Source organism: Aotus nancymaae, unplaced genomic scaffold (genome assembly GCF_030222135.1).
Source record: "Aotus nancymaae isolate 86718 unplaced genomic scaffold, 86718_ANA_hifiasm-v0.15.2.pri h1tg000040l, whole genome shotgun sequence".
Lineage (NCBI taxonomy): Eukaryota > Metazoa > Chordata > Mammalia > Primates > Aotidae > Aotus > Aotus nancymaae.
Window position 1 is genome coordinate 93,951,435 of NW_026988454.1, and position 26,714 is coordinate 93,978,148.

General features: G+C 31.3%; 1 protein-coding gene across 48 annotated transcripts in view; it reads right to left on the reverse strand.

Moving 5' to 3' along the window:
• Positions 1–26,714, reverse strand: part of RIMS1 (regulating synaptic membrane exocytosis 1) — a 510,482-nt gene that overhangs the window by 146,642 nt on the left and 337,126 nt on the right. For 22 of the 48 annotated variants that reach the window (XM_021670272.2, XM_021670263.2, XM_021670262.2 and 19 more), the window contains 11 exons: positions 22,940–23,063; positions 19,486–19,532; positions 17,221–17,333; positions 14,851–14,981; positions 14,222–14,393; positions 13,946–14,099; positions 12,490–12,561; positions 7,590–7,746; positions 6,748–6,873; positions 5,089–5,151; positions 9–98 (listed from right to left, as the gene is read on the reverse strand). In XM_021670272.2, coding sequence (XP_021525947.2) covers positions 9–98; positions 5,089–5,151; positions 6,748–6,873; positions 7,590–7,746; positions 12,490–12,561; positions 13,946–14,099; positions 14,222–14,393; positions 14,851–14,981; positions 17,221–17,333; positions 19,486–19,532; positions 22,940–23,063 — 1,249 coding nt within the window. The remainder of the gene's footprint in view (positions 1–8; positions 99–5,088; positions 5,152–6,747; positions 6,874–7,589; positions 7,747–12,489; positions 12,562–13,945; positions 14,100–14,221; positions 14,394–14,850; positions 14,982–17,220; positions 17,334–19,485; positions 19,533–22,939; positions 23,064–26,714) is intronic. The other 26 variants (XM_012471846.3, XM_021670264.2, XM_021670261.2 and 23 more) reach the window with 3 other exon arrangements.

A 26,714-nucleotide genomic window follows, 5' to 3' on the forward strand; every position in this document is an offset into this window, starting at 1 on the left:
TTTTATACCTTTCTCGTTCTGGTGAATGCAAACTAGTATCTGGTCTCAAGCAGTTGGTACTAGCACTCCTAGCCCTGTCAAGAAAGGGCTGCAGTTCACTAGTGCCAGTGCATTGCATCCAGTGGTAGAAGAGAAAGACAGAGAAAACAAAGAAAGGAAGACCATGTTAGAGAGTAAAGCATAAAATAATGTCCCCTTTACACAAAATGTAGAATCACTGGGATTCAGTTCATAAGGGTGTGAGAAAGTTGACAGAATGACAGCGTAAAATTTTGTTTAGAAAATGAAACTAAACAAAGATTATGCTTAAATTGCTTTGCATAATTTTTAGAAGTGTCTCAGACTGAAAAATGAGACTAAATCACACCTACTTATGAAAAAAACTGGATACAGAAAGCACTAAAACAAAATGCCTAAAATTTGATTACCAAGAACAGATGCCACACCAAAACAAAATGAAGGACATCAGAGGAGAAATAATTGTACAACTCAACTTTTCTGGTTCACAACAATAGACAAGGGAAATGGAAGATACCACTTCCATATGTTCTTACCTAACCAGTATCTCATCAGTAAATCTCAATACTCTTGAGTTAAAGCATTCATGATGAAGGGGAATGTCCTGTCTAGTCACTGATCTGGTCTTAGTATGTGCAGGCAGAATTGAGCTTCACAAGTTAAAATTACACAAAAATAAAATAAAATAAATAATTAAAATCAACAAGTACAACAATATACAAATAACAAAGCAACTAGAATTTTGATATTTGAGTTAGATTTCACTTAGAGAATTATTTCATTTAGAGAATTATTTCATTTAGATAAGTTTTATAGTTAAAATGATTTTAGATATCATTAATTTGATGTTTCTCATTGTATAATTATTTCAAAAGAAAATATTTTATTAGAAGGTAAATTTTCTATTTAATGCTTGATTAGAATGTGAATTTTCTATTTTTAGTAGGCAAGGGATTAGGAATTACTTTATAACTGGGTGGGACTCACTGTTAGGGCTCTTACCTGTAAATATTCCAGTGAGAACTGCTCTGTAATAAAGGCATCTTGGGAGGTAATGTTTTATAGTGCCTAACAAGATGTCTGGAACACAGCAACACAAACATGCAAAAATATATATAAAGCCAATTTTATTAAGATATTCAGAAACTAGAGGCCTATAAAACTATATAGATAAATCTTTTGTCTTTTTTCTCAAAAGAACCACAATAACTATTTGAAGGGAAGACTACAATGATTTATTAAAATATGAAATCATACACACTTGACTTCATAAGATACTCAAAATTATTATTTAATTATCTGAATTAGGAAAATATCTGCTAACCAAACTCTATGAATTATTATTGGTCAATATTTAAATGTGCTATTTAATCCCTGATTTAATATTATGCCTACTTCTACGGAATTAAACAACTCATAGCTAAAAGTAAAAATCAACAACTTTATATAATTTGGCAGTTAAAAATATGACTAAAAGAGTTAATGTTCTAAAACAAAACAAAGGGTTGACCAGCATTCCAGGGACAAGGCTGGTCATAGTACTAGACTGCAGCAAAGAAACAAAAGAGCAAAAGGCCAAGAAGTGATTCCAGAGGAGCAAGTTATTTTCTACTTATCGGCTTCTGTCTGGATCCAGGCCCAAACACAGGAAATTTACCACTGGAAGATGTAAACCAAAATATGGATTTTGAATCAGCAGAAAATTGACCCAATGTCACCTGATTCCTTTAAAAATCTATGAAGGATTCTGGACTGTCTATGCCATGAAGGACAAACTAGGTCCAGCCAATTATTTATTTTTTTGTCATGTAATAATGTTCAATAAATTTAACTATTAATTGTGAAAATCCACCATCTACTTCAGTTAGCAGTAAAGCAGAATCAAGAAGAAAGGGAATAAACATTTATCAAAGACTTCCTAAACATCAAACACCTCACTGGTTTAATCATATTTATACTAATGATCAAATCAAAGGACATCCCTTAAAGCTTCAGTTAAAAAACGTATTAATTTTTTTTTTTTTTTTTTTAAGCAGTAGAGATAGGGTTTCACTATGTTGGCCAGGCTGGTCTCAAACTCCTAATCTAAGTGATCCGCCTGCCTTTGCCTTCCCATTTTTAAGCAAAAACTGAGGACAAATTTTACTGAAACTAAGGATTTAGCCTCCTGTCTTGATGTAGAATTTTCTTTTCAACTCTTAACCTCAGGCAAATCTATCTTTAGTAACAGGTTGCTATAAAACTTTTCTAAGCATTGCTTCAAAAATGATTTTTTTTTCAAGAATGGGATCAACATAGAATGGGAAACAGCTAGAAAATAGCACAAAATTTATAGTCTGAATGTTCAAGTTCCTGCCTTGACTTTGCCACTTATTGGCTGTAACCTGGATAATTCGATTAAGTCTCCAAGCCTGTTTCTACATTCACAAAATGTGGGAAATAACATCCACTTCAGGGGGTATGGTGAGAATTCAATGAGATAACATGTATACAATATCTAGGACACAGCAGGATATAATAAGGCAACTACAGCATTTTCTCTGTAGTACCATTTCCTCAGGACACATTTTACTAAAAAAGGGTTGGGCAATTAAATAATTTGGGAGAAAATGAATTAAACATTATACAGTTTTCTTTAGAACATGACTTCAATATGCTGCGTATATTAAATTTCAAGGTAGACACTTTCATTTGCAGTTTCCAAAATATATTCGACTCACAAAATATTCTATTGGTGGAACACTTCATAGTATGAGTTTTCATATTTTTGGAAAAACTAGTTTATCAGAAGATATTAAATAGACATGATTTTGAATCCTTGCTGTATTCGTTGTCAAATAAACTATCTTAGCTTTTTTCCTCATCGCTAAAATCAGGATAATGATATCCATAACATGTAATTCTTGTCAGGAAATTGACATAAAGTACATTAAATACTTAACACTATGCTGGGTATTAAATAAATTTTATTTTCCTTATGTTTACTGGAGACTAGTAAATCTTCAGATTTTATTTTTGGAAATCCTACGTGAAAATGGTATGATATTTTGAAAGCTTTAGATTTTAGTCACTGATAGTTATATAAATAATAAATTTCAATAATTTATATGAAAGCAAACTATATTATTGATATATTTATACAAAGCTGTGGTTATTTATATGTACTCATTTTGACATTCATTTTTATTCAGATAGAAATTAAATGCTTTTATAAATAAATATAAACACAGAAGAGATTACATATACATACACATACATATATTTTAACTCATGTTTTCTCTATCTTCAAACTTTTCATATTACACATTAGAGAATGAAAGACAGGAAGGAGGAAAGACACTGGTGACATACATTTTGCACTGACACATTTGGCTAGCTCAGCTTCTACTTCCTTATTGTCGTAGTACTGTCCACAAGACTTATCTGCCTCACTGAATACTCATCTATTTTTAAATTGTATACATACAAATATGGTATCTGTTTAAATCAGGAAATGCAAAGTCAACACACAGTCCATCAAACAGGACATATGGAGCTCAGAATTAGCAAAGCACCAATCTTAAGGATAAGATTGTATAAAATGATGCAACTATGCAACTATATACTAGTATATAATATTTTACAAGTACAAAATAAGGGAAATAAAAAATATTTTTAGCTATTATAATTAGTATACTGGTGTGAGTGTCCCAGAAATACTCACACATTGAGTGTCAGGCACACACTACTTAGCTTAAAATATAAGGATCTTTCTGTGTGTGTTTGTTTTGTATGCATTTTTTTCTTTTGCAGTTTTAGTCACATCAGTAGGACTGTGAGAAAACTTTCAGAATTAGTAAAGAAACCATTCTTATTAAGAAATTGTCTGTCAAAAAGAACAACTAATAAAAAACCTGGAGAGTTCATGCTTTGACTTTCAGTAGGTTTTTACAATTTGCATGATTTTACATTTTTTTCTCAGGAAGCAGAACTAATTAATATTTCCTCATTTTTTTTCCTGTGGCACTCCAAGAAAACATGGCAGTAATCAGTAGCATAATTTTAGAGTGTAAAAAGTTCAAACAATTTTTATTAGCCCAATTTTGTTTGCATTATTGGGCAGAACTATGTATTACACAGAGACATACTAAATTATGCTTTTGCCTTTGTATCCCAAGTACTGCAGTTATACTTCTTTCCTTTTCTTTGCTCTTGCTTTTCATTGGCTAAAATATTTGAGTTTTATTATAATGTGTTGGTTGTTTCACTGACTTACTACTTCCTTAACTTCCATATTAATTTCAAGCATACAATAAGTATTTATAGAATATGTTCCATGAGTAATCTGTAGGAAGTTTTACTTTGGATATGAAATTAAAGATGTAATGAGATTAACATAAAGCATCAGGTTCTAAGCTCCAAGCTCCAATTTAGAAGCAAAAATTATATCTTTTCTTGCTTCTAAAGAGGTATTCATATTGTTACATGCCTTTATGGGAAAGGTTGTACTGCAGCCATTTCTGAAAACTGGTGGGCTGGATAGTTAAGATTAGGTTGAACATCCTCACTTTTCATCAAGAAAGAAGCCGAAGCTCAGCCATTAAAAATGAACTAGTAAAAATGTTATCAAAAGCAAACAGAATATAAAGAATAATAAATTCTAAAATGAAATAAAAAAGGCTAAAACAGAGCAAACTTACAATTATGAAACAATGACACTGCCATACACAGATTAGACCTTTTGTGACTAGACAGGAATGTGTGTGGGAAGGTTGGGTGCATTCACAGTGAGCATTTAGAATTTTAATGCAGAAACTGGTTCCTCAGTTTTAGGAATGTAAACAGTCCCAGAGAGGCCCACTGGTCTCTGGATTTTTGAATGTACAGATGGCAAAGTAGTCTGCCTGAATCATAAATGAAATATATTTGGAACCTTTTCCATAACCTCAATATAAAACAAAACAAATTTTGAATACTTGGGAAATTTATTTTACCTGCTTATAATAATACCACTAAGGGAGAGACGGAAGAATAGTAGAATGAAAAGAGAGTTATCACACACAGTCACCATTACCAAATCCCTGTATTTACCTGGTAGTATGTAGGCATTCTGCACTTCGTCCTCGTTTTGCTCTGGGCAGCATAAGAAGCTCACTGCACAGACAGGATGGGTGGTGAGTGAAACAGGTAAGTTATGAGACATGGGTTATGCCAATGGTATGCCAATGAAAACATGAAGAGGAAAGAAACCAGATTGTCTGCACTAGCATATTTGCTTGAGAATTTAAATAAAAATAAACATGAAAGCATTTAAAAAATTTAAACAATAAAGTACAAACATTATGGTTGAAATCCTAGCGGTTGCTGATTTGCCATTGTATTTCAAAACGATTTTATAGAATATTAAAACAAAACAAAATTAAATCATCCTCAAATAAGATATAGAAATCTGTTTCCAATTATAGAAAACTGAGTATTTTTTTAAAAATACTATAAATTTGGCTGGATACTACTGGGAACCCTGAACATTTTTATTTCTTTATAGTGAATTAAAGCATGATAGTTTTCTTGTCTATGATAGCCACTGAAAATGCAATATGATATTATGTTTCTTATTAGCCAACTAACAATATAATTGACTAGGACATTTTAAATTTTAAAATTGGTACTTTTTCTATATCCAAATTAATTTCACTATATTGACTGCCCTGGTCAAGTAACCGTGTGTTTTCTCTCCTCACCTAAATTCATGGTGGCCCAAATGAATGCTGATAAAATAGCCCTCATTCAACTCAAGCTAAGATGTCAGGAATCCTATTCCTCAGAGCAGCAATTCATCCTGGTACCTATTGTGATTCCATTCTTGAAGGTTACCACACTACTTTCCACAGTAGGATGGCAGTTAGGTAGATTAAGAAGCTCTACTTGGGTTCTATGTCCTTGACTCCATGGCAAAAAACCATTCAGCACCACTATCATGACCCTACTCCTCACTGAAAGTTTCTCCACTTTAAAACGCCAGAAGAGGATATTCAACAAGGTGGGTATTATAAAACCTTAACTCAGATCCTGAGCTTATAATCAAGCTACTTGTACAGGTATATGGTTACTTTGAGAAGAAAGTCTGTGGGCATGTAGAGCAACAGATTCATAATGTAGACTTATAGTAATTGCTTCCATGAAATATTAGCTCACAAATAAATGCAGAATTAATTTAAGTACATATCCCCATAAGAACCCATCTCAATATTTTATATTCTATAGATACTTTCTAGAAAGAGATTTTATGAAAAGAGGCATATAACTGAAACATTATTATTGAAGTTATCATAGAAACTCTGCAATTAACTGTCTTCCAAATGACATATATCCACAATGTTTTTAATTATATAACATAATTTTTATGATTACTTAATACCTCAAATATTGTGACCCACAAAAAATAAAATATTTGAAAATTGCTTATGCAGGCTCCCTTCTATAATTTTAGGTCAATATCTAAGTCAACAAGCTATACTTTTAAAGCTAAGCATAAATTCTGATTTTGTAAAAGAAATTGCATAATTATAACAATATTAGCCAAATATTTCCTAGAATTGCACTTCTATTAGAATATCTTAACAGTTGTTGCTTGAGAGAAGTTCATTTCTGAATGATACTTTTATTCTCTAATGTGCTATGCCACAATATCTGTATATATTAAAACAGAACAAAAAATTCATAACATTGAGATCATAATTTGACAAATACCTGTCTTGTTCTGATAAATACTGACTATCCACATCTCTGGCTCTATGATCAACTGGACTTCGGGAGGCATCATGGTGTCTGGTTGGAGAACGTGACCTTCTTATTGGGTGAATTTCATCTAAACTCCTAAAATAATTACAAAATTCTTAAGTGTATCATCTTCCCAAAACAGGCAGACAGACTAAAGGGAAGGAACTGACAGTAACATGCAAATAAACACTGAAAAGTGTTTGCATCATAACCAAACCTATTTTATCAATGAGTTAAGAGTATTAATTTTTTATGAGCTTTTTGTCTGTGGCTGCATTTCTCCAAACTTCTTTCACACTTCCATCAAAAAGCAATTTTCATCTGCATGATTAATTACAATTTCAGGAATGAATATCAGAGTAAAATAAAGTAAATGAAGTAGAGCACTACATTATAAGTTTTATTTATGTTTCCAAGCATTTAAAGTATTTCCAAGAGACAATCCTAAATCTCTTAAAAGTCCATTCTATCTCTTGACCTTATCCTCTTAAGATGCTTCTCTCCACAATTCTGATTTGTTACAATTTTTTTCTAACAAGGAAGAAAACTAGCAAACAGAGTACAAGACAATTATTCAAAAACTATTCCTGGGACATAAACAACTTCTACTCCTTGGGGAATTTCTTCAGATTAAACAATAGATTGCCACATAGGTTAGATAAATAATTTTAAAAAGCATTTTGCCTAGAAACAATTCCAAAAAAAATAATTTGACCAAACTATTTTTTCATTTCAGTTAGTTTTGCAGCAATTTATACTGCATTATAATAAAAATGTACTGTCAGGGACACTGAGCCCATTTCAAAGCCTACCTCTGTAATGGCACATTTGGTAAACGTGAACGCGGCCTTCCCTGATCATTGCCGCGATGAGGAGATACTGAACGTGAGCGGTGATGAGTTGTTCTTTGCTGTTCTGGCACAGTTAATGTTGTAGATTTACTTTCTCTAGCACTAGACCTATAGCCTACTGGCAAGAGTACATACGGAAAAAATTTAGTCAGTATTCTTCTATAATGCAAACATTAACATAGAAATATAAAATTATATTAAAGCAGCCATTAACCTATGAATAATAAATATCATGCAATCAATATTAATAGCATTATCTTCAAAAATATTAAGTATACCTACACAGAGTGTAACATACACATGCATTTAAACAGGTTACAGTTTGGCTCAAAGGTACCATAAAGATACTAATATGAATATGACAGTTGATGCCTCAGACATTATGATGAGTTGGGATACTGTTTTAATTTAAATAATGAAATGAGTTCCTGACTTAGTAACACAAATGAAGCACCTGACAGAAAACTATAGTTGATATACAATCAATGCTTGGAAATTTGGTGTCTCTTTAAATTTAAATAAATTCTTCCTTTCAATTTTTATTCTAGAGGATACATTATTTTAGTTGGATTGCAGATGGCCTCATTAATAAGAAAACAAATATTCCAGTATTAATTAACAAACAAGAGTAGCAAATCTTCACCTGATTGTGAATTTTGCAAACCACAAATAATACCACAATTTTCAAATGTAGTATATGACTGAAGATGACTATCACAATAGTGCAGAGAAAATTAACCCTTCCAAAGAACCAAACATCAACTCTGTCTTACACATCTGAAACTACTACATAATTATTTTAATTATCATAATTAAGATAATATAGTTAAAATACTGCAATTTAAAATAAATTATAACAGCCACTCTTCCTTGAAGTAAAAAGGTTTATATTGTCTCTGATTTGGTTAAGATAAAACAGTAATTTCAAAACCAAAATAACAGTTTAGAGTTTAAAATTTTTTCACAAGGGTTACTGTATTTTATTATCATAAGGAAAATAAAAAATTATGTGGCCAATGGAAAAAAACTATATTTACAACTACATAAAACATACATAAACCATAAATACATTAAACTAGGAAGCTAAAACTGTTGTTCATTTTTTACTTGATAACTCTTACATTATCTTAAAAATATGTTATAAAACATCATTATTAAAGGCAGACTAATATTCCCTAGCAGTTTATTTACTGTGAATTCATGATCTTATGCCTAAGTTTAAAGGTCTTTAAACATTTCATTAAGTGTACTTTTACAATATTCAGACCAAGGAAATACAACCATTTTGTCACTCTGTAAGAATGTAAGTTTAATAATCATAAATGGTATAATTTATAATTTCAAATACTTTAATTTTTAACATCAAAATATCAACTAAGCTATTGAGTTTTATGTAAAAAAGTCTATTGTTCATATGTAATATTATATTGTAAGTTTAAGATTAGAAATTATAATAGGCAAGAAAGAGACCAACTAAGTTAATATGCAGTGAATATATTATTAATATCACTCATTTAAAAAAAAATGGTGGCTGTTTTTAAAGACAGTTAACCCATAGTCTGAATTACTTAAACATTTACTATTTGGTATCAATTACACAATACTTATGGAAGGCCAACATTGACTTATGAGCCCTATTTCAAGTATTCAAGATACATAAATAGATTTCCTATAATTAATTATTACAGAATAAATCTTAGAGAATTTTGGCATCTTACTGTTAAAGATATATAATTAATTTGTTTCTTAGATTCTTTGTCTTTATATAAAAATTAATGTCTCTTTTACTCTATTAAGAAGGGACTTTAAGGAAACAAGTGCCATCTTGAAACTTTTAATACATTAATAACTTTTAATGTAACTTACAAAGTTCTGAATTTATAAAGAGAAAATATACTCAAGGCAATGCATACTATTTTGGTGACTCAAAGTCATTTTGAATATAACTTACATGCTATAATATTCAGTTTTAACAGTTGACTCTATAGTGAATGATCTCAAATAAATGTGCATTTAAAGTTCTTTGCGTTTTACCATAATTTGATTTTCTTCACATTATGTTTAATTTATTGTTGACAACATGCACTCTATCTTCAGAACCATGAGTGGGATAAAACTATGTTTTTTGTTTGTTTGTTTGTTTGAGATGGATTCTCGCTCTGTCATCCAGGCTGGAGTGCAATGGTGTGATGGGTTCAAGCGATTCGCCTGCCTCAGCCTCCTGAGTGGCTGAGATTACAGGTGTGAGCCACCCCGCTGGGCTGGGATGAAACTATTTTATGGCAATCTCAATGTCTAATTGGCTCAGAGTTAGAGATTAGAGATTCTTTTTTCCCCGTTTTCTGATTGAAGTTGCTAGATTCCTCACCTCAGATAAGGGTATTCTGTATATGGTTATTTTTATTCTTAACCAGCTACAGTTATTTACTTTAAATAACAATAAGCCTATAACTACAAAGTTAAAAAAATGTAGCCCTGGTGGTCTCAACAGTTGAAAACCTGCTATATTTCCCTAACTGGAAAAATATAGTAAACACATCAAACAAAAACAGAGAACTCCATGTTCTAGAAAAGCCAAGATATTAGGAAATTTAGGTTTTGGTTCTGGCATAACATTTTGTACAGAGCTTTTGAGCTTCTTTAGAGAATATACAACCAGGAACTTCCCTGAGTACATTAAACATATACAGAAGATGACTTCCATATCAAAACAAATTTTCTCTTCATACTGGATGCTAGAAAATGTAGAAGCAAATTTGTAACCAACATCTAAAATACATGTGATGCACTGTGTTAACTTATCACCTCACTTTATTTTAGCTTCTTGCCCTTATTATACTGACTCATCTTTCCTCTTCATTTAAAATGTATTGTATATTAGTCTGTTACTAGCTATATTTGCCATACAGATACTACCACATAATCACAAGGGATCAATGAAGAGATTATCTGAAAATATTAATGACTTACATGATCTCCTTTAATTTATGAAGAGATCTTTGAAACAATATATTATTTCCAGGTTTTATAAGCTACTAGTCATATTCTATTAAAAGTTTGACTCATTACATGTTAAATGTTAAATAAAAATGAACAATATTATTTGAAATGACAATTTAAAGACTGCTTCTGTATGATAATAGAGATTATGCATGTTTGCAAACACTTCGAGGGACAATGGTATATTTCAGTATGGAGTATATTTAGAATTTAGTGCTCCTTGGTGGTACTCAAGCACTAATCCCATCTCTAGTGGATTCCATAACTCACTTTGACTTCTCACAAGTCATTATCCATGTTGCTCTCTCAGAGAAAGAGGAAGAAACTCATCATTTGAGTAAGCATTTATTTAATTGGCTATGTATTATTCATCATTCACTGTCCTGTCTCATAACAAAAAATACGAAATTTCAGGTAAATAAAATTTGGGAACCACTCAACAGAAGTAAATTCTATTTAGATAAATTGGTAATGACAACAAGTAAGACTGATTATTAGTCAAGATTCTTGTTAGAGGTGATAATTTTTCTACCAGGGATAATCTAATTCCTATTTGAATATGCCAAATGAATTTAAATATATAATTAATTTACTCTTTCAATTTCATGACAAACTAATATGCTGTTATATTTGGAGTGAACCTTTTTGTTGAAAACGTATGTTATTATGGCCTTCTAAGAAATAAAAACAGAAAGCAAAAATAAAATTTTCTCCAGTATTATCTAAATCTCTCATCAATACATTGACATTAAAGGTTAATACATAAGTATATAGATTTTCACAGCACTTTTATTTATTGTTTTAACAGATTTTCTACTTTCACACAGTGATTAAATACTGTATTTTCTCTGAATTATAGGGAACAAATGAAACCTGATTTTCAAAAACTCCATAATTTTCTCCCAGTTTGAATAAAATTGCATGCAACTCTCCAAACTGAGAAGTTAGTACTGTGGAATCTATCAATTTGAGCAAAACCATTGCCCTCAAATTAAGTGCTGTCATCTGAGGAATTACGTATATGAAGGGCACATATTTGAGTACTGTCTTTAAAAACTGCCTTTAAAATTCACATTTATACATTTTAAGACTCTCCTTAATTTCTTCTTATTTGAATATTTACTTCTCCTCTCATTAGTAAATTTTTTTAAAGTGTAGAATTAGTGCCAAGAAAAGTCTTTACTACTTGATTTTACACACTTTTCTGACAAAAGTCAGATGAGAAACATTTAAACCATACAACAACACAAAAATTTTACTGACTTACACAATGACAAAAAGATGTTGACTTCAAATGAATACTTAAACTTTCTAGTAAGATTGTTTTAAAACACATATTATTATTTTAAAACATATACACACATTCTAGGTATAATCAGTGAGGAACATATCACAAAAGCTTACAGTCATGCCACAAGCAATTTTACACCCCACCATGCACCTTTCTCAGTATATTCCATGGAAGGCTACATTATTTTCAGAAATGGTGGAAGGAAAATCATAGAAATATAACATAAAACCACATAATAATGGAATTTTTATTTAATAACCCCATCTTTTCAAAATAAAATTCATATTTTCACTTATGCTCAGAGCATTGTGAAATAATAATTTGTTTTACCTAGTTAGCCATGTTTTTATGGAAGAACCTGAATAAAATAAGTGGGAATGCTAATTAGTAGAGATTAGTACATTTAAAACTTTCTTAAGAATTTGAAATGTAAGTCACCATGGAGTAATATAATATTGATTTCTCTGTACCATAAATTTTCAGTTTAGTATCCTAAAGAAGTCTAGAAGCTGACAAAGAAAACAAGCAAAGCAGCACAGTGAAGCAGGGCCATGCTCTTCACCTACGCACCTGGAGGAACTACTCCAATACCATCATCAACCTCAAAATCTGAGATGTCACTATCACTGATTCGCTGAGATCCTGCACAACAGTAAGGCAAACAGATACCTCTGAGTCTGGTTGGTTTACGAAACGTAAAGGACATTGTCAAATTTTTTTAAAAAGTGAATTGCTTTACTACTGAAAACCCATGAAAAATAATACAAAGTAAACACTGAGGTAATTTTTTTTTAAATGTTTGTTTTTGAAGGATAATATTTAATCAGTATTTTCTCCTTATTACACTGAGGACATACAGAAACAAGGGGACTTTATAGAATAAAATTTTCAGATTAATTTCTTAACTAAAATATTATACTAAAAGTCTGTAGCACGGTATATATAGTACATTGTTTTCTACACAATTAAGTGTCTTCCTCTACAGTTCAGAGAGGATAGGGCTGACTGGAAAGGTTCAGAGACATTTCTTGGCTGGAGCTATATTCAGCCTATGTTATTGAAAAAAATCAAGGCCCTTTATAAAATATTTATGTTTAGCTTCCCAAATTAGTCATTATACTGCATTAGACATTAACTTTGAGGAAATAAATTACTGATCAGGAAAGCATGAACATGAAATATTTAAGTATGTGAGAAAAATAATTTAGTTTCAGATTACCAAAATGAGGCTTCTTTCAGTTGTTAACTTAGAAATGTAGTTATGATTCAAAAATTACTGAATAAGTACAAAAAAAAAAGCTTTTCCCAATCATTAGATGAACAGCAATAAACATACCTTCTAATGTTTTAAACAATATTTCTTACAAGAACTATTAAAATATCTATAAACTGGCTGGGCATGGTGGCTCACACCTGTAATCCCAGCACTTTGGGAGGTTGAGGTGGGCGGATCATGAGGTCAGGAGTTCAAGACCAGGCTGGCCAACATGGTGAAACCCCATCTCTACTAAAAATACAAAAATACATTAGCTGAGCCTGGTGGCATGCACCTGTAATCCCCAGCTACTCTGGGGCTGAGGCGGGAGAACTGCTTAAACCCAGGAGTCGGAGGATACATTGAGCCAAGATTTTGCCACTGCATTTCAGCTTGGACAACAGAGCAAGACTCTGTCCCCAAAAAAAAAAAAAAAAAATTCACAAACTATAAAGTTATTAAGACATCACATGTAGCAAACCACCAATGATGACAGAAATTTTTCCATCAGTCAATAATCAGCAGCTCAGTTGGCTCTGTGCAAGAATTTTAATTCAGAGGTCTTCAGCTTTCAGCTCCGGAATTACTCTGCTATGCTACCTATATTATTTTCATTGTGAAAATGTAGAAATAGTTTTGCCAAGTTTCTTCATAGTTTTCCAATATTTTGATCTCTAATAAAACATTTGAAAAAAAATCTTGAATTATTAATCACTAATTAGATCATTATTGCATAATTACTATGTGGTAACTAAAAAGACCTTAACCTACTTTGTAGCTTTTTGCTAGAGCTTTCTCCATGAATATGTCGCCTTGGCATGAAAGGTGATGGCTGAGGCAGAGGTAGTGAAGACTCATCATGTGTCTGAAGTTTATACCAATGCGGTTCATCATCTAAAAGCGCTGTCTCCAATTCTATGAGGATCTGAGAGGGTAATTCTCAAATTAAATCAAGTCCCATTATCAAAACATAATGTAATAGCAATCATAATAAATAACACAAAACTTTATTAACTATTCTACTTTAGTTTTTAAAATATACATCACCTCTCCAAGAAATTCACTTTCTTCTTCTTGTACTCTTGGTTGATCCCACACAGTTATTTCTAACATTCGTTCTCTAAAATCTCTACGATGCACATGTGAATAGACAAAAGTTTGATTCCATTTTGGTTCTAGTATTTTCTTTACTGTTTTGGTCCTCCTTTTACTTTTATCACTGAAAAATAAGTATGTTTGGTAAATGAAAAAGCAAAAGGAAGTATATGCTGCCATCTACTGTAGTTATATGTAAAACTGCCATTGGTATTTATATTATTTTAAACTTATAACTCACTGAAAGTCTATAATGATAATAGAATTTAATAATATTCTAACTTCAATTACAATAAAAGCAGTAGTTGTGATTACAGGGACATATACAAAGGTACATTCTAAATAATGTGTCACTATTAAAGACTAATATATCTATAAACAAGGTAATAGTTTTTTTTTAATTGGCGGATTATTTTCAACTATTTCCAACACAAGGCTTGAGGGATTTCTTTTTTCAGAGGTAATGTACTTTTATCTCCTCAGAAAGAATTAACTATTATTTTTTTTTAAATTCCAAAGAAGAAAATTCTAACTTTTCTGTTAGTATAGATTCTAAGATATTTTCTAAAATTATTCACTACCTTCTATCTGGAAGAAAATACATTTTTACATAGGGATTTCGAGGACGCCCATCTACTCTAGCAGGTAGATCCGTTGCTTGCAGAACATTTACAATCAGCTGGTGTCCCACTTTATCATACCACAGCTTCACCTAAGAGCAATTAAGAAAGGAATCATTATTTGTAAAAATCATGAGGCATTACAATTTTACATAATACAAAATTAAAGTTATATTTAAAGAAGGAAATTTTGAATTACAATATAATGCAATTACATATATTATTTCTAAAAAGCACACCAATTTGAAATCATAAACACACAGAATTTACTTTTCTCTTTGAGTACTTGAAATATAACTTACAACTGGCAGGCCTTCAGTGTTAATGCATACTCTGATGTATCATTTTATACATAAGAGTATACATATAAACCAATAATATTTTTTCCAAAAAATAAGGGAAGAGGGAGATATAAGATCGTTATTCTTGTTCTTAATGTTAAAAATAAGAGTTTGAGGATTATATGTGTCAAAATGATTATAATGTGGCTAAATGCTTTTTCTGGTATCTTACGTAGTTAAAATAAAAAAAATGAGTTTGGATATTAGAAATAAGACATACAAGGAATTGGAAGAAGTCATAATACATATTTACTGTGGGCCTATTTTATACAGGCACTGCTAAGTATTTCCTGGTATTTTTTCTCACTTATTTTTTAATTTATTTTTTGTTTTTTAGAGACATGGTCTCATTCTGTCACAGACTGGAATGCAGTGGCATGATCATAGTTCACTGCAGTCTCAAACTCTTGGGCCCCGCAATCCGCCAAGCCTCCCAAGGAGCTGGAACTACAGGTGTGCACCACCATGTCTGGCAATTTTTGTTTTAATTTTATTTTTTGTAGAGATGAGGGACTTGCTATGTTGACGAGGCTGATCTTGAACTCCTCAGCCTCTTAAAGTGCTGGGATTACAGAAGTGAACCACTACACCCAGCCTCATTTAATTTTTATAATTAACCTATTACAGGTTAATTTTCATGAGAGAAGGAAGAAAAAACAAAGTATAAAATACACAAGTGATCTCTTCAAACTACAAGAAGGCCAAATGATATTTCTATTAACCAAGATTTCATGATAGTAGACCAAAGAATAATGGGGAAGTAACATACTAACATGCTATGGCCAAACTTACAAGAATCAGAATTTTAGCAGTCAGTATAGTATCTGCATTGGCAGTGGTGATGACACTTTAACAATGTTAACTTTAAGTTTTTTTCCCTTAATTTAGAAGGTACATTTTATTTTATGTTTGAGTAAGCATATGCTATTAATGGGCATAGGTTAGAACATATTTGAGAGTCATTATAACAAAATAAACTAACTTAACATAGGATTAGTTTTTCATGGTAAGGAACAGATTAAGAATTCAAACCTGGATCTGTGTAAATCCATTTCTCTGATTCCCAATTAATATATAAGATGTGGTTTTCACAGAACCAAAATGCGTTTCCTATCCTCTTTTAAAAATGTGGAGAACATGAGAGATTTATACACACACTGAAGAAAAAGATGGCAGGGCAGATAAAATAAATCCAAAGGGTATTACAAATATATTCAATATATTAAAAATAAAAGTTAAAACCATAAAAGCTCTTGAAAATAGCAATAAGCTTATATATATATATAAGCTGTCTCATTAAAACCAAGAGAAAAGCACAAAGGCAGACCACAGAAAACCATACATTATCAGAGGAGCAAAAGGTCATTATTTGTAGAACAATTTGAAACAAATAGTCTAAAGTCCTTAAATTATAATATCAACATCCCATTTTCCATCATAATCTACACAGATACAGCTCTTCATTATATACTTAACCATAGTTTCTCCACTCCAGGTTTCCCCAGATCACATAATAAGGCAATAGTGAGAAAATGGTAGCTTTTTCAGAGAGCTTTCCGTGGCAATAAAGAGTTTTGCCAAATGCCTTAAGAAGTTAAAAAGAATATTCCAAATTTAGGCTCCTCAGGCTCTAGACTTATAAGGTTGTTCTATAAATGGGGCATGAACTCCTAATAGTATGTGTAAACAATCATTTACCTTAGAAACTGTTATATAGCATACCAAAAATATGGATTCTTTATATTTACTTATATTACCATTCATCAATTAATGTTCAGAGTATCTGGCATACTGCAAGCACTCAGTAAGTATTTCCGAATAAATATGTGAATAAAGGAATAATAAAAAATGCATGAAAAACTAATGAAGTAGATTTATGGTCTTAAATGACCATGTATTTATTGCAGGCTTCAAGGAAAGGTGGACATATTTAAAGATAGACAGTGTGTGGAAATACTAACAGTCTCCAACATGTACAAAAAATACATACAGAAAGTTGGCCTGGTAAGACTTGTGGGGCATCTTTTAGAGCTCCAGGACTTGTAGGAGAAATAACAGAAATGGAAGGCCTTTCCATCTTCTGAGATTCAAAGGAACTTGAACCTAAAATAAGAAAAAAAATGTAAATAATATTTGTAAGTGTAGGAAATATTCTGAATAAAATGCTAAATGCATCTGTTATTTGCATAAACCATAATTACTACCATTGATAACAGAACCTACTTTTAATGGGATAAATTTTGTCTTTAATTAAAAAAATATTTAAAACGATATAACAAAGCATTGTGCTTATTTCAATTGGAAAGAAATGATCTACATTTCCAGAGCGCATTGTACTGCACAGGCTCTCGTATGACTTCACGTATGGGTAAAGGTCTGCTTCAGAGACAAGGAAGATAGTGTCTGTTAACACTAATTATCTTGGCTAATGGATCATCCATTATAAACTATCCTTACTGGAAATTAAATGTATACATAATATAATTTATGAGTCACATTTAAACTTAGATTTCATCATTGTTTTAAAACCAGATATACCATCTTAGTTTTGTTCTTACAAATGAGTGTCTTAAACCTCTGAAAACGCTGCTTCAAGTAATTCACAACTAGTGATTTGTTTCAACTTCACATAGAGGAGGCTGGCTCTCCTCTTGGCCACTTGGTGGAGTTCTTCACTGTTCAAGTATACCCTGACACATAGAGCAATATAGAGTGTTTATAGAATGCTATTGATCCAGCAAGTATAACCTTGAACTCAACCCCATTCAAACTTACCAAAGCCTTCACTGATAAATACTATTTACGAAGCATTGCCTGAGTATGTGCAATCCACACATTTTTTTCTATACCTACAAATTAATTCTCATGTCACCATTTTGTACCCTCCAAAAACTTTTAGTGATAAAAATCAGCTCTAGGGACTCCATGTTTGGCTCCCCTTCCACGAACACTCCCTTCGTGGAAGCCATCTTTCTCTCTCCTGGATTTCCCCTCTGGGGTCCCCTTCCACACTCTCTCATGGCAGCCTGTCTTCCCCTCCAAAAGTCCATCTTTCTCTCTATTCCCTTCTACTCAGTGTGGAAGCTGCTCTTCTCTCCTGGATTCCATCTTTCTGGATTCTCTTACTCAGTGTGAGACTTAGCTGTTTCTCTCTCCTTCTCCTTTTTCTCTCTCTAAATAAATCACTTTCTATAAAAAGAAAAAAAAAAATCAGCTGTATAAAATTGTTGCTATGTGTCTTTTCCCAGGTATATTTAGAATATATTTTCCTTGGGTCTCAGAACAGGAACACTGTTATTTCTAATAATGCTTGTTTGCAATATGGCAATCATTGTATTTTTAATCATATCAATAATACAAATTATGCAGTTAGTCCCACTTCCCTCTTTGTATTGGTCACCAGAAAGCTCAAAGCCAAATCTGGGTCCACCTCTAACAGAACATGATGGTATGCATTTTATACGATAACCTAGTATCTGTTTCCTTGTTTATCCTACTTTCATATTTTCTTCTCCCTTCTAATCACTATCACTGGTTTCCCCCAAATCACCTTTTATTTTCTATTTCTATAACCTGGGTTCTGTAAGAACATCTGGGGAATCAAGCCCAAGTATTAACTTAATTCCCATACATTGCAAAGTAAATACTTAGGTCACTTCTGCATTATCATTGAAAACTTATTTGTCTATATTTTATTTCATACAATATTATCTTCTCTCATACAGAAATGACTTTAATTCCCATATAGATAATTCGTTCAACCCTCTGATTTCACAATCCATTATGAATTATGTTCAGTGAAGCTTAATCCACCCATTCACTTCTAAAATCAATCCACACACTGTTATTCAGTATCACAATTAAAAGTGCCTAGTTCATTCAAGAGGCTGCACTTAAGACTGAGCTGCTTATCAATCAAACTGAATAATCCAGTATCACAATAAATGTTTATATGAATATAACTATTCCTGGTGTATTAACTAAGCTCTGTAAGAGTCCTGACTGTCATGATGCTAAAGAGTATTACCGGTAAAGATTTTTTTATAACCACCTAAAAAAGTAGAGGAAGAAAAATCTTAAAGTAGAATTTCTTTGGATTTCCAGTTATTGCCATCATTGCTAACATCTAGTACCAATGGAGACGTTTTTAGTATAGTAACCCCAATTCATTATATCAAATAACTAAAGAAAGGGAGAAATTTTTACTTTCAATTCATTTAATACTTTGATAATACCAGAGAAATCTTATACTCACTGGACTCCAGTGGAGGGTGGGAGCTCTCAGGAATCCGGGGAATGTCACTAAAAGAAACAGGGTATGGTGAAAATCCCATTAGCTAAATGACCCTGCCTGAGGCAACCACAGCCCATTTTATATGATGTGAAAAATCCTGCTGGGTCTTTAAAGGTGTGGAAATGAACAGGAGTTACTATTAAGGCAACTACTAATGTGCATGAATGTCAAACACCACACACACACAAAAACTGTAATAAAAATAAGTTTTTATATATTTAAGAGCAAAACACTTTAACATGACAATCAGACTAATATTGTGGTTAAAATCACCACAATATTTTTACTACCAAAACAGCAGGTTTTGGAAATAAAAAAATGTTAAAGGTAATATTTTTCTTCAATTCTAAGAAATCAAAATGACACAAATTTTACAAATCAGTAATATGCTTTACAAACACATCTGAAAGAGTTTACTGAGTGAAAGGGATGGGAATATCTCAATAATAAAATGATATGGTGAATATCATGGGCAAAGTTAAATGAAAAGGATGAGTTTGCTTTGGAAAGTAAAAATGGTTCAAGCTTGCAACAAAAAAGCCAAATTATTTTATATATGTGAATATATAATACATATACACATATATACTCTTTATAGAGATTCATATCTCTATACCGAAGTTAGCTAAATATATGGCTATTCACTACATGGTTAGAAAGTGACTTGTGAGACCACCCATTTCTGACACACTGACAAATTACTCTGAAGAAATATATGTACTATAATCTCAACTTAATCCATTACCCACTATGACCTTAAGAACCCTAGATCACCTTGGTTTAGGTATTATACTGCATAGGACTACTGAACTTCTCATTTTCCAAAGATGTTTTAATATCAATTTAAGGAGATTAACAATATGCCAGCATTAGCATGACATATTAAAGCAGACTGGAGTTAGCTAGTTCCAACAAAATTATCAGCATATGTTTTAAGAATTTCTAACCACTTACCTTATGACCTAACTTTAAGTTTCTTTTCACTTTGGGGGGAATGAAAACAAAAAGAGTTTTCCCTGTTCGACTGTTCTTCAGAGCTCTTATTTTGACTATTTTGTGAAAAGTAATTCTCATAAACACCTATAATTTATACTTCTTATAAATGACAATCCAGCCTATGCTGTGTGTTTTATGAAATAAATTTAATTATATATTTTTGTATGTCTATACATTTACATAAAATAAATCATTTGGATGAATTTATAATTAAGAAACTCATTTACAATACCTAAAACACACAAAATACTATATATTCTGCTCCTTTCTTTTAAATTAATCCAAGCAAATAAAAGTAAATTATAAAAAATCCAGGAACAATAAATTTTTAGATAGTATGACTTCTTTAAAAATCAGCCTCATATAGTCCATTATGAAATCAGAATTTGAAACTCTAAAGCCAGGTTCAAACTTTGGAATTTATGTGCCTGTAAAAAAAGAATGGTGGGAAAGTTGTTGAAAAAATGTTTAAGTGACTTATAATTAAAATTTATTTATGTTAATTGCTTCAGTAATATTTTCAGGCATAAATTTCCACTGGATGTTTAAACAAGCCTTGTTAGTTAGTTCTACTTACCAGTTAGGTAGTAGAGTAGTTTTAATAACAATTATAAGCATAAAGGTCAAGGATATTGTATTTGGTGGATTCACAAAAACAGTCAATACCTCAAGATGGCTGATCTCTCTTAGTGTGAATCAATCAATGTGCTTGTAAGTTCTATTTAGAATGATTCCTGAAATAATTGTGTCACCAAGTTACGAATATTTTCTTTCTCCTTTAATTGTAGTTGCTAAACAGAACTACATTAAATATTATTATTAAAACATAGCTCTCCGGCCTGGGTGACAAAGGAAGACCCTGTCTTAAAAAAATGTAGCTAAAATTATTTTTCTAGGATTCTAATAATGTAGTCACTAGAAAGTTGATATCAGCTTTGATTCTGATTCAGTTATAATCTTTGTATTCCATGTCCTTTGAATTCTATAATCTATAAATTATAATTTTTGTATTCCATGTTCTTTTTAATTTTATAATCTATAATAGTTGAGGGTTTAGCTGTGCAGACGATGACTTCTTCAGTAATTTTCATACAAAAGTAAAAATAATGTTATTCCAGTCTACTTTAATTGTCTGTTACTTTTTTAAGTCATCATGTATCAATTCTGTTTTAGCTGATTATTTTTAAAACACTATATATTTGAAAGTATTTGGCAAGTGCACAATGCTTGATTCTAAACTTTATCTTTCATACTTTTGATTCATTTTCCAATTTACTTACCTCTTTTCCAGCCTCATATTTACCTCAGCACTAGAACATATGTCATGTAAAACTAGCATAAATTGTAATATTGTTATTTTAAAAATCTATATGGAAATGTACAACACTTTTACAAATGTCTTCAGTGTTCACTCCTAATAATCACCACTTAAAATTGGTTAAAAGCTTGCCTTTATTTTAGAGTTTTATATATTAATATTATTTGATAGATGATCATACGGATAGATGATCATATATTTTCATTCTTTGAGAATTATGATAATTACATCTTCTTGTCTGTTTTGCATTGACATACATTCATGAGGCCAATACAAATTAAAGGTTAGCACTTTTTCAACATAAAAAGCCTGGAAGTAACGGCTCTATTATATCTTGGAGAATAGGGAAAAAAAGAATCATTTCCAAGAATACATTCAAACATTAAGCCAAGTATAGTGAAAAAGTTCAAAATGCCTTTAAAAAATTATACACTGGCAAAATGAGTATTTATTTTGGACCATGTGGGTTTGCCAGAAAAAGCTAACAATATGGGTAAGTCTACATACGTATATAGAAAATATCCCACTGGCTATAGATAATTTAATCGTGCTGAAAATTGAGGTTTTAAAAATATAATTATGAATATAATTATGACCAATTAAAATATTAAAATATTTAATATTTCTTGCTTGATTTTAAATAAAAGTTGAAACTACTCATGGGTAAAGATACAGAAAAAATATTCTTAGTAGAATAATAAAAAGATCATGTAGACACATGAAATCATTAATATTTTAAATATCATAAGGAGTTTGTTAGTGCCTCCCTTAAAGGAAATACTACTTATTAAAATTGAATTACTTAAATATGTCTGCCATTAAAATAATATATTTTACTTTATATTTCACTTGCAAAAAGTACATATTGATATTTTTTGATATTACAATTGTTAATGTGTGAAGCTTCTAAAATGTAGTGAAGTAAATTCAGTATTCTGTTAAAAAACTAAGAAATTTTAAAAAATCTAAAAATGTATGCCCATAATTGATGAAAAAACTATCCATGTTAACATGTACTGTATGAATGTATAAAATTCTTTTTAAAACCCTACCAATACATGTAATTTACTAAACTTAAGAAGTAAGTTTTTTTAGCCTTACCCAATAGGCCTTGAAACAATAATTTCAACTTGAGGTTCTGATTTTGATTCTAAAATAATGTTGTAAACTTCTTCATTTGTAGCTCCCGGCAGGGGTTTACCATTCCATTCTAGAACTTCATCCCCTTGAATTTAAAAAAAAGGGTATTTTTTTACCTTATATATTCTGTTTATTTTTCTTATCTTTTCTCTTTTTTAACAAAGAAATGCAAAACATATACAAATAGTTTAATGGTCTAGGCTCTGCTTTCAAAAGCAAATTGATTGCCATATAATGTCTGCTAATTGGTTCTGCTAAACACTTTTTCTTTTCTTTTGTTTTTCTTTTTTTCCCCCAGAATATTACTGGTGACTGGAAACAGTACAATACAAAACTATCTTTATCTTTTGAGATATACCAGAAATAATATAAAAATAATCTCATGCTATGGGATGGAATTAGCACAGCCTATTTGAAAACATTAAAAAATAATAATTAGCAGCATGCCCTCCATATAATAAATGTAGGCGGTTCCATTTGTGACAGATTCTTATTAAACTATACATAAATCCTGTTTTATTTTTGGAAGAAAGAACAATTAATATTTGTTAGCATGAATTTCCCAATTATAAGTCATGCTTCATTGTCTTCACCAGATGCACAACAGAATTAAAATGCATGAAAGGATTTGAATTCACACCCATTAGTTAACGCAGGTAGCTATGGCAAAATTACAAAGCAAGCAGATGTAAAACTGTTGCATGACAGTTAACCCACTTCCAGATGTTCAAAACACATATGTACTATATATAATCTATATGTGAACATTAAAGTACAAGTAGAAAACATTTTAAAATAACAAAACATTAATAAAGTATGTAGTAGTTTGTTAAATATTCTAAGATTAATCAAGGGAAGTTATAAGATGTTGCATTAAAAAAATAACAGTCTAACAACTTATATTTTAACTAGGATTTTTGCACCATAGGTCATGTGAAAAAATTATTTTCATAAATATTTAAGAAGTTGTAGGTACCACATGGTTCTCTGCCTTAGACCCTTCAATTCAAAATGGTAGTCTCAGCTGAAATATCCCAACCTCAATGATGCACTGAGGTGTCTTAATTTGTTGACGCTCATGCTTATTTTGTTGTTCTCAGTGTCTAGAACATTTTAGGAGGGAAGTAAGTTTGTGTTAAAATACTGGATCAGTATCATCAGTATACATTTTAAAGCTAGGTATAAGCATAAAATCTTTTCAATGTTTAGCTGTAATTTTTTTTTAATAAAAGTAGGAAAAATCACTTTGCTAGCATTAAAGTAATGATTTTCTCCAGTTGTTTGCTCACTGAAGAGTAAAAAGTAAATATGTAAAAAAATACATGATGCTGCTTTGGTTCGGTAAAATACTATGGTAATCACCAACTCTTTTTTTTTTTTTTTTTTTTAAGATGGAGTTTCGCTCTTGTTGCCCAGGCTGGAGTGCAGTGGCGCAATCTTGGCTCACTGCAACCTCCATCTCTTGGGTTCAAGCAATTCTCCTGCCTCCACTTCCTGAATAGCTGGAATTACAGGCACTGCCACCATGCCTGGCTAATTTTTTGCATTTTTAGTAGAGACAGGGTTTCAACATGTTGGCCAGGCTGGTCTTGGACTCCTGAATTCAGGTGATCCACCTGCGAGAGTCTCCCAAAGTGCTGAGATTACAGGCATGAGACACCGTGCCTGGCCACCAATTCTTAAATGACTTCTAATACACTGCCCTAAGCAGTTACCTAGAAAAGCTTTTCAGAAAAGCTTTTCAAATAGGCAATGAATATACTTAACTGTAAAAAAAAGAAAAATAATTGCCAATTTACTATATATTAAGAATGTTTTCAAAATTTTTTGACCAAGAAAAAAACAAAGTTTACATCATGGTTCTGTATACATATAATATGAATATATATATGTGTGTGTGTGTGTGTGTGTGTGTGTATATACACACACACATATATACTAAAAATATTTTATAAAACAATACTTACCTGATTTTTCTATTCTATTGTGTTCTACCTCAATTTTTTTAAATGGTAGATGCAAACCATTAAATTGATTTTACTACCCAGTAGTGAGTTGCAACCAGAAGTTTGCAAAAGTACTGCATTATAAAACTCTCCTCTTTATAAACAGCAACCTGGAAGCATAACTTTTAGTATCAAATTAACTTAATATATATGCTTATTCATTTACAGATTAATAATTCCTAAACCAGGATGGATTTTAAAAAATTATTTATTTATGTATGGATAATGTCTTTTAGCAGGGATGTAGACAATGAGAGTACAAAGATGAAAATGATATTTTCTCTGGCTTTAAATTTGGTCATGAAGAAATGACACAGAAACAAATAACTTTAATAATATATTTTATATGCAGTGATAGAAGTTCATTTGAGGACCAGAAATAGAGTCAAGTGGTACCAGGGGATGCAGTAATTAGTTATTGCTCCAGGTCAGATATTAGGAACCACTTTAGAATTAAGGCAACGTCAGATGAATTGTGAAGGATGGAAAGGCCTTCAACAGGAGGAATAGAAAACTAAGTAGACAAGGGGCATTGATCACGTCTTCTAGGTGGGAAACACTCTGACAGGAGCCTACAAGTAGCCCAACATCCTGGACAGCTGAAAGTATTAGCAGAGGACAAGGATACAGAGCATTGACTTGAACAAATGATAACTAGGAAACACTGAAGGATCTTAATAATAAGGAGTGTCAGTGTCATTTTTGTGTTTTAGATGGTTACATCAAGCAGCAGTACGGTGCACACACTTGAAGGGGGGCAGGACTGGATAAAGATATTACAAGATTAAAGCACAATTGCAAATGTTGAATGAAAGACACTTGGATTTTTAAAAATTCCACTGTAGGTTTATAGAGTAAGGACATTTATATGCACCATATAAACAAACATATGCACATATTTAGTCAGTTCCTAAATTATATGTAAATCAAATAGGATATATGATTGAATCTGCAAAATAACTTTACTTTCTTCAAATACATAAGTTGCTCAGAGTGAAAAGTACACCTGTCTGTTTTATAGTATTTAAGTTGAGATTTTAACATTTCAGATTTAAGTTTTTCAGGCTCTTGGCTCATGAGGGTGTTAAATAAATGAATCACTAACAGATATTTTATATAGAACACTCTCCTTTTACTTCCTTAGTAACTTTCTATTAAAACATAATCATGTGTTTATAATGTGTATATAATGTTTATAATGTTGTCTGCAAACTCAGGCTTCTGTAAAGTTATCTTACATTAGCCAACAAGGGATTCTCAGACTTTCCGAGGCTTATTTTTGAGTCATTAGACAAACACCCTCTCAGTTTATTGACACAGTCACCCCTGATTGAGTTATTTTCCTACTGAATCACAACTGGTCCTTCATAAGAAATAGTAGTGTAACATGTCTCTACACATATTCAAAGTTGTATAGCAGGTGAGAAAAATCTCTGATTAGAGTTTTCTTCCTATAAAACAGCTGCACAGCAAGTACTTGTCAAAAAAAAAAAAAAACTAAAAGGATTTTGAACTGATATCCTGGTAAATAAATACACTGAAAAGTCTTTAAGAGTCCTAGAATATTTTTCCAAAGTTTTCAAGAATTACAATCTTAAGGTTTAAAAGTTAAGAGTATCACCTAAAAATGTATTCTTTCTTTGTGTAATGGGTTATTAATCTTTAATTCTATAGCTCAGCAAACTCTGTTTTCTTTATAGTTGTTTGGCAAATGCATAAACAGTAATCTA